This window comes from Triticum aestivum, chromosome 6A, assembly GCF_018294505.1.
Source record: "Triticum aestivum cultivar Chinese Spring chromosome 6A, IWGSC CS RefSeq v2.1, whole genome shotgun sequence".
NCBI lineage: Eukaryota > Viridiplantae > Streptophyta > Magnoliopsida > Poales > Poaceae > Triticum > Triticum aestivum.
In genome coordinates this window covers 559,028,464-559,039,531 of record NC_057809.1, presented here as the reverse complement: position 1 = coordinate 559,039,531, position 11,068 = coordinate 559,028,464, and the positions used below count along the sequence as shown (strand labels likewise).

Below are 11,068 nucleotides of genomic sequence, written 5' to 3'. Positions count from 1 at the left end.
GCCAATTGCATCGCCAGAGCTATGTATCGCCTACTCCTGAGGTAGAGTTCTAGCACTATATGCAGTGCATGCGTGTCCTTTTCTCTATGTGGTTTCTTATAGATTTTATTCACTATTTGCAGCAGTTTTCTTCAGTTTTTTTACATAACTTTTTTCTTTTGGTTTTCTTTGTTTCTTTCTCCGTTTCCCCCCTTTTTCTAGCACATGACTACATTTTTTTGTATGCACTATACATTTTTCCTATACAGCAGGAACATTTTTTTCATATATGTTTAACATTGTTCACATACATGATTAACTTTTTTTTCAAATATGTTTTGATTTTTTTTGCATATACATTGTATATTTTTGGTACATATAAAAATTATAAATGTTTAACATTTTTCAAATACATGATTAACATTTTTTAAAATTCAAATTTATTTTTTAATACGTGATAAACATTTTCACATGCACGTTGATTTTTTTCTTGGCATAGTACACAATATTTTTGTAACTATGCAAACTTTTTTTACAGTATGTATATTTTAAATGTCAAAAACAAAATTTTCAAATTTGTGCACATTTTTTAAAACGTAACATACATTTATTTGAACAGTCTAAAATATTGTTTTAACTACATGATCACATTTTTTTTACATTGCATAATGTATTAAAAAATTGCACATACATATTTCTGAAACACGTGAACATTTTTTAGATGTCACAATTTTTTTGTGAATGCTATCAACATTCCTTTAAATTACACTTGCTAATTTTGTACACCGTGTTAACATTTTTCAAATTCGTAATGAACAGTTTTTACTATTTGAAGTACATTCAATTTTTTTGGAATATACTCCGTCTGTTCCATAATGTGGAGCATGTAAATATTTTTAAAGTCAAACTTTGGCCAAGTTATTAGAGATAACTATTTATATCTACAATAGCAATACGGTAATACCAAACATATAAAGTATGAAATTTCATCTTATGATGAATTTGATGATATAAGTTTGACATTGTAGATGTAAATGTTTTTTCTCTACAAATTTGGTCAAAATTTATGATGCTCGACTTGTCAAAAAACCTATATGCACTACATTATGAAACAGAGGGAGTATGTATTTATAATATTTCGAAAATCTAAAGAAATAAAATACGAAAGAACGGAAATATGGACGTTGATTTGGGCTGGCCCATCTGGAGGGAGCGGTGACTCGGGGCCCATGTTCACCGGTCACTCTGGGCCGGAGACAGTGTCAAGCCCTTACAGCTAGGTCCAATCCAACTCGCACGCAACACAAACAAAAAAAGATCTGGAGATATTTCCCGGTCCGGTGGGCTCCAGAAGCCGACGCTTTTGTCCCGTCATGCGGATAAGCCTCTCCGGTTCGGCTTCCGCGCCTTGCTTGCTTGGTTGCCATTGCCGTCCGCTCGCAGCCTCGCGTTCTTGGATCGATTCCACGCGCAGACCACGCCACCCGTTGGAAATCCACGAGCTCTCTCGACGCCGCGAGCGGCTGCCGCCTCCGGGAAGCTATCGAGCCAATGCCGCTGCTCGCGCCGGGCCCGCGCGCGCTCTGCCGGGACCTCTACTGCGCCGCCTCGGCGCGGGAGCAGGCGGCCCCGGTCCCGTCCTCCGTGGCGGCGTGCTCGACCGTCGGCGGGGCGCTGTGGCGAGGCGGTGTTCGTGTGGCGAGGACGGGAGGAAGAGGGGTGAGGGCGGAGGCGGCCTACTTCTGGGACGCGTCGGTGCCGGTGGAGATGGGCGAGATCGACAGCATGGACAAGCTCGACGCCGCGCTCGCCTCCTCCGCCGAGCAAAACCAGCCCATCATCATCGACTGGTACGACACTATCCTGTACCAATGCGAGTTGCAGTGCAGCTTCCCGTGACTGCCTGCCTTGCTGCTCTGTATTTTAACCAGCATGTAGTAGTACTGTTGCTCTGGTATTCAACCATTTACCTCAGCCCTCGGATCAGACGCTGAGGCTTCAGTGTGTTCTTGCCAGGATGGCCAGCTGGTGCCGGAAATGCATTTACCTCAAGCCCAAGCTGGAGAAGATAGCAGGAGAATTTCCAGGGTTGGTCTGAATTCCTTGAAATGGTTTCGTGCCGTGTTGTGTTGATACAGTTTCATGATTCTTCGCACTGAGATTTGATATCCACAACAATCAGTCGTTGTGGAATGTGCAGAAGCAATCTCTTGACTCGGACTAGCAACAACGTTTTGTTTCTTTTGCAGAGTCAGGTTCTACTTTGTGGATGTCAATAAAGTTCCACAGGCCGTGGTGAAAAGAGGGAATATAAGCGTAAGTCAGCAGATTTGGGCTTAGCGTAGCCACTTCAATTTGAATGGGAAATTTGTGTACCGATTGGTTCACAACGACTCTGATATCATCTGATAAGTTTATTTTGATTCTGTCATGGCTCCCATTTGTCTCTGCTTCTGCCTTCAGAAAATGCCCACAATTCAGGTAACGTCACATTTATTTCTGAACTTCCGTCTTCGTCCCTTTATGATTGAAATCATGAATATCTTATCGCGATGCTCTTATTAATTTCCAGTTGTGGAAGGATGGAGAATGGAAGGAGGAAGTGATAGGAGGCCACAAAGCGTGGCTGGTGATGGATGAGGTTAGAGAGATGATCCAGAAGTACAAGTGACTGATTACATACTCATTATACTGTATATAGAGGTTTGAGATGATCTCCTCGGACACTGTAACCCGATCAATAAAACTTTATTTCAGCTCCTTAATACAGCAGAGCTGGCCTATGCTATTGATCTGTTGCAAGATTTCACTTGAATATACTTCAGTTCTGTATTGATAGGTACATGGTGCACTGATCAGAAGTTAATATTTATAAATGAAACAACAATCAAGAACTATATTGCACAAGTCAATGGAAACAAATTATGAAGAACCGAACAATCCACATTCACAATTTATACAGAAGACAAACTGTAAAGAATCAAATAATTCATCATCCCGATTCAAATCAATGAACATATCTACAAGGCCACAGCTAATCTGATTTACATGAGAGTTAAACAAATACCATTCTCAAATCTCAAACGGTCAAACCACGATAACAAACCCTGGACAGTTCAGAATTACCATGTTCGCTAGTACTAGTAGCTACCCATCTGGCGTCAGAACTAAGCAACCGCTCTGACTCCAAGCTGCTCAATCCTCTTTGCGGCTACCCAGCGGCGCGACGACCACGAAGAAGACGAAAACAGCGAAGGCGAGGGCGAGGGCGAGTCGTCGTCGGTGCCGACGGGGACGTCGGAGAGCGGCGCCAGGACGCGGCGCACGCTCATGGACCGCATGGGCCGGAAGCTGAGGGACCGGAGCCTCTTGCTCTTGGAGAAGACGTCGGAGGAGTTGGTGAGGATGAGGTACACCAGCCCCTGCACGAGCAGGAACACCGCCACCTTGGCCAACACGTCGCGCAGCTCCGGCGAGATGAGCGCCTCCCCCATCATGGTCACCGGCGGCGAGGGGTCGATCGATCAATCACTCAACCAAACGAGATCCCTTGTGGCTGATGATGAGGCTGTGATTGTGTATCGATGATTCGATCTGGATGGTGGCCTTCGCCTGCTCGCCGGCTCCTTATATAGAGCTCCGGCGCTTGGCTTGTGCTTGTGGATTGCCGTGGCATGTGCGATGGCGAGGTGTGATTATTTTTCTCTCGGTCGTGTACGCAAACGCAAGCGGTGAAGTGTTATGGGTTGGCCGCGTTGCTTTGCCGGGAAGGAGAGGGCGGCGCCGGCGCAGCTGCCGCTGTGGAACGAGTCATTTAGCTGCACGTTTTCATGTTTTTCCCCCCTACTTTTAGGTTCGGGACCTCGACGTGGCGTCGTCGTGTCAACATCTTTGCGCCGCTGGGATGGTTTGACCGGCTTGGGGGACGTGTGTCGTGCACTCGTGTGAAGGCTGCTGAGATTACTTGGCCGGCTCGGGGGAAAGAGATGAGTGAGTGACGTGGCGTTGTGATTCTCGAGACAGATGGAGAACGACTTATCTCATCGGTCTACACTTGTCCGAGAAATCTCATCAGAACGTACGTATTCTGGAAGCGGTGGTTTCCAGCACGCAGACGTACGTGATTAGGGAGCACTCTGCGTGCCAGTTTAATTCGCTGAACACGTTTTGTTGGTTATTAATTAACCACAGGGCCAGGGGCGTGGTTGGTAAAGCTTCGAAAAATGACCATGTCGCCGCGCCCATATCTTCGGTTTGACCAGCTACATGTCATGTGGCTAATCTTCCCTGTACGCGCTAAGTAGTAGGAGTACGTACTCCCTCCGTCTGGAAATACTTGTCATCAAAATGAACAAAAGAGGATGTATCCAAATGTATTTTAGTTCTAGATACATCATTTTTTATCCATTTTGATGACAAGTATTTTGAGTGCCTCGTACGGAGACAGTCCTGCAAGCTGTTAGCATCTCTTTCTAGAATATGTGTGTTTTGACCATCGGTCGATGCATCCCAACCCCAAGGTTAGTTATACGGGATTGCCATCTCGCCTCGCCGATTCCCAGATGCTGCTGTGGCTCTGCCATAGTGCCATGGGAACCTTCCGGCCGGGACCCGGCCAGCGCTCCCATGTGCCGGCTTGATCGCTGTGGGACGAAGGGCACCGCCCGCCCTCGTTTTCTTGCCCGCGCAGCGCAAGCAAAACATCACCGGCACCGACCGGCGCTGGCAAGATAGGCAGCGCGCGCCAGCTAGATAGTAAAGGTTTTCCCTGACGCGGCTTGCGAGCCAAGCAAACGTGCGCCGGCGCCGGCAGCCAGTGCCACACACCCCAACGTGGTTGCTTGCTTGGTTTCTCGTGGGAGATGCCCTCAGAAACGGTGAAGCCAGATGATCCAGGTGATCCTCAAATTTTTGTCCGGAAGGACCACCTCATCAACTGAATTGACACAAAAAAAAAAAATCATCTCTGAGACACATTGTTGAAAAGGATCAGCCAGGCCATGGCGGCACGCGTGCCAGCCGACACGTGGCACCTGCCGCCACGGCGCGAGGCGGCAGCCCCTGCCGCCAGCCGGCCATGCGGCAGGCTGCAGATCACATGATTCCAGCGGCGCGACGGAACGGAGCCCTACCGGTGGGCCCTGCCGCCACCGGACGAGGTGGCAGCACTGTTGGTGCAGCGTGCGACGCGACACCATCGCAGGCTATCGGTTGGTGGCATTTGCCGTTTCTGCCAACACTAATTGCAGTGTTTTGGATCACGCGTATTTTTCATCTTAAATTTCATCTATTAGCGCCTTATTTTCCCGCCATCATATTTGTCATCTGAACCTATAAAACAAGGCATTGAACCTCTCTTCTTTCATCATCCAGCCACCCTCAAAATCGCCACTGTGAGTTTGCTTTACTCGGATCAAAGCATTAGGCCGAGGAAAATGAAGAATGCGAGTTTGCCTCCGAGGGTAGCAGTCCTGCGGTATTGGTATGGCGATCTTTGCAAGGTGAAGAAGCTGTCGGATTTTTCAGATTGGTTGGGCATGAAGTTTCTCATGTGCACCAATTATGAGGAAGATCCATCCATAGCTAGTTCATCATAGAACAAGCCTCCAGTATGCTTCAACCATCATGAATAGACATCAAGTTGGTCTCTTTGGTTGATTCCTTATTAACATTCTTACTTTTGTTATAGTCTCCTCCGCCTCTGTGCATGTATTATCGTTAAATTGACATGGAGATGCCGGCTTAGGCATTGACTGAGATTCGTGAAAGAAGTCGCCGTGCATGGGATAGTTTCTACGCGGAAAAGCGACACGGAAAGGAGGCAGTAGAGAGAGAGAGAGAGAGAGAGAGAGAATACTATGCCGAGCAAAAGTGTTTCTTTCAGGATTTAGGGAAGAAAAACATGGAAAAGACTCGTCGCATGGAGGAGCAGGAACGACAGCGAAAGAGGCCCGTGAGGCGTAGAGATAGAGAAAGAAAGAAAGGACTCGTGATGCCAAGGCAGCAGAAGAAGCTGACAATGGAAAAGAAAACTATCTATGCTGGACTCAGTAGATTTTTGCGGTAGTATTTTAAATTTCGTAATTGTTTGTATCTTAATTTCAACAGTTTATTATAGCTTTACTTCAGTAGTTCAATATAACTTTATTTCAATAGTCCAATGTATCTTATTTTCAGTTGTACCGTGTCGTAATCAAAATATGTATCTTTGAAATAAAATGTGACATTTTCCTCCCGCCATTTTTTTCACGCCATAAATTCATCCCGCTAATTTTTCCTACCAAAGTTCTTCCCGGCATTTCTTTCCCGCCTTATCTCTTGCCTTGACAACTCTATAAAACCACCCCTAGCATGTTGTATTCTGCATCTTTTTATAGCCATTTATCTAGCGATAATTCGCGTGTGTACATGCAGCCACGCGAGGTCGTTATCAGCACCACTCGTCCTCACGATGATTCGTACTACTACAATACATCATTGCCGTATAACATTTCCTGGTCAACGTACACCAGCCGGTATATTGCTCATATCGCCTCTGTGCCCCTAGTAAATGGCCAACATGGCAGCCTCACGCATTGAAACGTTAGGTGCGTTGATGAGAATTGATTGCACGGCAGTGCAAATGGCTAGTTGCACCAGGCGGGAACGAGACCCATGTTGGTCACACCTCAATTACAATGGCTAGCTGCACGATGACCTGCTTGTACTTAATTAGGAGAAATGATAAAGTGCCTTATCTTAGCGAAAATACAATGATGGATATGGTGTGCGCGCATCTCACGTGAATAGTAAATTCATAAAAAAAATCCTAGAAAAAATATAAAAAATCTAAAATTTCATGGTAAGAAGCTTAGTCGATCATTCTACTCACGTGTGAAGTTTTATGATGCATTGACACTCATGGTATTCTTAATGAAGAAAATACAAATGCGACCATACTATTCATTAAACAATGTTTTTTAATATAGCTTCGATTTTGTCATTTTTGCCCAGATTTACCACATATGCGATTTCTTCGTGAAACTTCATATGCGAGTATACCGATTGATTATGTATGTTAAAAAAATAGATTTTTTATATTTTTTCTAGTATTTTTTGAATTTACTATTCATAAAGGATGTGCGCGCACGCACCCATGTTCATCAAATTCGCGTCCCCCATCATAGTTGCCCTTTGCCTGGAATGATATTCTCAAGGTTTTGGCAATATCCCAAATGACGCATGGTGCTTCAGCACTGATAAAATGCTCTAGCAAGCATATGAGCTAAATGGCTCTCAAGAGTCAAAACCGATGCCAAAAGGTCAAACCGCCCCTACCCTGCTCCACTGTATATGGCTTCTCCAGCTCTCCAATCCGTACAAGCTGCTCGGGCGTCTCCGTCTCTGGTACGGTCTGTTGTGCCTCTGCTGCTTACAGCTGTACTTGAGTGGCATGGGGGATGATTAACCTCTTCACAGGTTCCTCCTCTCACCGCCACCAGCTCGACCTCGTCGGTCATCTCCCAGTATGCTGTCCCCGCTCTAGGACTCCTCCGACGCGTGCCACCAGGGCCCTGCGTTCTGTGCCCAGGTGTGCTCGTTTTGTTCCCTCTCTCTGACAGCATTGTGCTCAAGAGTCTTGCTTCAGATGGCCATTCTAATTTGTTTCCCCTTCTCCATCTCTCCCAGCCTTGCCGGAGTTCCAAAGCATGTATTTGTCCATGTCCCAGAGTAGTTTAACATCACCTCCATCGCATCACGCTGTGCTAATCTTTCTTCATGCTGCAGCACGGAGGGTGCAGTTTTTAGAAATGGGAGAACAACAGTGATGTCAATACTCAATACACCAAATAGCAAGAGATGTGAGTAAATGGCACCGGCGGTCCGAGAACTTGCTCTGCGGGTGCACTTAAGTCACAGTACTTGCAAATCGGAAAAACCCGTCATAGAACTTGCATTACGGGTGCAGATAGGTCACACAGGTCACCTGAACCGGCCAGCTGCCCGGTTTTCTCCCTCTAACGGTCAAGCGCGATAAATTTGTTCACGACTTTAAAACTATATGTGATTCGTGACTTTAAAAAAAATGTTCGTGAACGATAAATTTGAAAACTATTTGTTCACGACTTTAAAAAAAATGTTCGCGAAGGTTTCAAAAAATATATTTGTGATCCGCGACATTAAAAAATGTTCGTGAACGATAAATTAAAAATATTTGTGATTAGTGACTTTAAAAAAGTGTCCAGGGACGAAAAATTTGAAAATGTTTTTGAATGATAAATTTAAAAATGTTCGTGAATGATTAATTTGAAAACTATTTATTCACGGCATTAAAAAAAAGGTCGAGAATGATAAATTTGAAAAATATTTTTGATTCAGGAACATTTTTTTAAAGCTGTGAACATTAAAAAAATTGTGATTCACAACTTGATAAAAAGTTTGCGAACAATAAATAAAATAATATTTGTTAAAAATATTTATGATTCGTGACTTTAAAAATTTTTGAAAATGCTTGTGAACGATAAATTTGAAAATGTGGTGAATGGTTAATTTGAAAAACTATTTGTCCACGACTTTAAAAAAATTGAGAACGATAAATTTGAAAAATATTTGTGATTCGCGAACATTCTTTTTAAGTTGTGAACATTTAAAAAAATTGTGATTCACGACTTTGAAAAAAGTTCGCGAATGTTAAATAAAAAATATTTATTAAAAATATTTGTGATTCGTGACTTTTAATAAATGTCTACGAATGAAAATTTTGAAAATGTTTGCGAACAATAAATTTGAAAAAGTTCATGAACGATTAATTTGAAAAATATTTGTTCACGAATTTAAAAAATGTTCGCGAATGATAAATTTGAAAAAGTTCAGGTGACGCAATCGTGAAGACCTGGGGAAGCCCCATTTTAGAGAGAATAGTGAGGATGACTTCATGTAGTTTCTGTATGACGATGCATCAACATTGTGTTGTATATTTATTAGAGATGCACTACTTTAATGTCATAATTTGGATGCTTTTTTATTTTCTCATACATAGATGTCTTTTACATATATATCGGAAAGTCTAGAACTGTCATATATAGATAGAATAGGTTGCACCCATAAATAGACGAATCACCCTACTCGACAACGGCCAGCTGGTCTTTCCTGACGACCGAAAGGCGACAAGGGATTAGGTGGTCGGTGTGCATGAAGACCACGGCCGTACTCCCCTCGTCTTCTTGTGTCCGTGACTCCTGCATAGGTGCTGGAGTCTGCAATCCATATTGAGATCCTGATGCGAAATTGTAGGTGTTTGATTGTGACTCCGGAGGGATATAAGATAGGCCAATAACATTCTCATGGAAGTAGTCTGTAATTATTCTAGGAACCGTGTTACCACGATCATGGGATGCTATGAGGATGTCTGTATTGAGGCCACGCTGGGTGTCCTCATCGTGCCATGTATGATTAGTACTTTCCTGCACAGAAAAACCATATTTAAATATGAGGCATGAAAATGTTGTATGCGAGTAATTACTTATTATGGTTAAACATACTTGAGCGGTGTCGTAGCATTGTGATCCCTCGCCTCCAGTGTATGGCCATTGTCCGCCGTACTAGTAAGAAAATTGTTACGAAAATAAACCGTGAGGATAATATATGATATCATTGCAAATGTATAAAAAATGCAAACATGAGTACCCGCTGAGATCCATCGCCTCCAGTGTATAGCCATTGTACGCCGTACTGGTTTATCTTTGGCAAACGAGTCTCCTTGGGCATCTAGATCCTCGCGTGGAGAGATACGTCTGAGATCTCTCACTTTGGGTGTATGCGCCATGTCCTCTGTATGCATTTGGGTCCAAAAAACGAGTCTGCTCGGGCATTAAATCCAAGCCCGTGCCATGTTCCTGGGATGTCTGCCACTACGAAGATGCACCGAAGGAGAGCAATGTAGTGGCAGATATGAATCATGCCGTGGCAATGTCGACTCTAAACATAATAACACGATCATAACATAATTTAATAAGATACAATTAAAACTTTTTAATATATTTTAATTTTAATAACATTTTCATATCATCCAATAAAAATAGTTTATTTACAAATAATGAAATGAGCGAATACATATTAATTACTGTATTTTCGTTAGAAAATAATCGGGTTTTAGTATCATTTAGTCGGGCCGTAAACATAATAGTATGATGATAACATTTAAATGTCATATATACATGGTCAACATTTTCTCATATACTTGTTCAACATTTTTCAAAACCCTTCTTCAACATTTTTCAAATACTTGTTCATCCTCCCAATTCAAATCAATGAACATATGTACAAGACCCCATCTAAATCTAGCTCACATGAGACTTCAACAAATACCATTCTGAAATCTCAAACCCACGGCAGTTCATCACCAGGCTATTGGCGTCAGAACCGCTCCAACCTCCAAGCTGCTCAATCCTCGTGGCGCTTACCCCAGCGGCGCGACGACCACGACGAAGACGAAGACAGCGACGGCGAGGGCGAGTCGTCGTCGGTGCCGACGGGGACGTCGGAGAGCGGCGCCAGGACGCGGCGCACGCTCATGGACCGCATGGGCCGGAAGCTGAGGGACCGGAGCCTCTTGTTCTTGGAGAAGACGTCGGAGGAGTTGGTGAGGATGAGGTACACCAGCCCCTGCACGAGCAGGAACACCGCCACCTTGGCCAGCACGTCGCGCAGCTCCGGCGAGATGAGCGCCTCCTCCATGGTCATCGGCGGCGAGGGATCGGTGGATCAGTCAATCAAAGTGGATGGCTAATAAGATGCGTGTGTGTCAGATGATGAGGTCGCTCCTGTGTATCGATGATTCGGTGGTGGCTTTTGGCTGCTGGGTTGCTGTTTATATAGAGCCTTGCGTGCGGCATGTGCGACGGCGAGGTGTGATTATTTTTCTCTGGGTCGTGTACGCAAACGCAAGCGGTGAAGCGTTGTGGGTTTCGTGTTGCTTTGCCGGGAAGGCAAGGGAGGCGAAGCTGCCGTGGAACGAGTCTTTGGCTTCACGTTTTCACTCTCGGCCATTTTTGGGTCGGGGTCTTGATCTTGATGTGGCGTCGTGGTGTCAACATCCTTGCGACGTCGG

General features: G+C 44.4%; 4 protein-coding genes across 4 annotated transcripts; 1 reads left to right on the top strand and 3 right to left on the bottom strand.

Moving 5' to 3' along the window:
• Positions 1-1,369: 1,369 nt before the first annotated feature.
• Positions 1,370-2,817, top strand: LOC123128498 (thioredoxin-like 3-1, chloroplastic). Its single transcript, XM_044548523.1, has 5 exons — positions 1,370-1,829; positions 1,996-2,067; positions 2,229-2,295; positions 2,443-2,460; positions 2,552-2,817. The coding sequence occupies exons 1-5, from the start codon at positions 1,531-1,533 to the stop codon at positions 2,648-2,650; spliced, it is 555 nt and encodes a 184-aa protein (XP_044404458.1). The 5' UTR covers positions 1,370-1,530; the 3' UTR covers positions 2,651-2,817.
• A 133-nt stretch (positions 2,818-2,950) lies between these two features.
• Positions 2,951-3,703, bottom strand: LOC123128499 (uncharacterized). Its single transcript, XM_044548524.1, has one exon. It carries the CDS (start codon positions 3,474-3,476, stop codon positions 3,147-3,149), a length of 330 nt encoding a protein of 109 aa, XP_044404459.1. The 5' UTR covers positions 3,477-3,703; the 3' UTR covers positions 2,951-3,146.
• Positions 3,704-9,018: 5,315 nt separating this feature from the next.
• On the bottom strand, positions 9,019-9,881 carry LOC123131033 (uncharacterized). The gene is made up of 3 exons (XM_044550805.1): positions 9,646-9,881; positions 9,501-9,560; positions 9,019-9,422 (listed from the first exon to the last, which is right to left on the bottom strand). Exons 1-3 carry the CDS (start codon positions 9,724-9,726, stop codon positions 9,081-9,083), a joined length of 483 nt encoding a protein of 160 aa, XP_044406740.1. The 5' UTR covers positions 9,727-9,881; the 3' UTR covers positions 9,019-9,080.
• Positions 9,882-10,132: 251 nt separating this feature from the next.
• Positions 10,133-10,815, bottom strand: LOC123131034 (uncharacterized). The gene has a single exon (XM_044550806.1). The coding sequence runs from the start codon at positions 10,699-10,701 to the stop codon at positions 10,402-10,404; it is 300 nt and encodes a 99-aa protein (XP_044406741.1). The 5' UTR covers positions 10,702-10,815; the 3' UTR covers positions 10,133-10,401.
• Between the last annotated feature and the right edge of the window lie 253 nt (positions 10,816-11,068).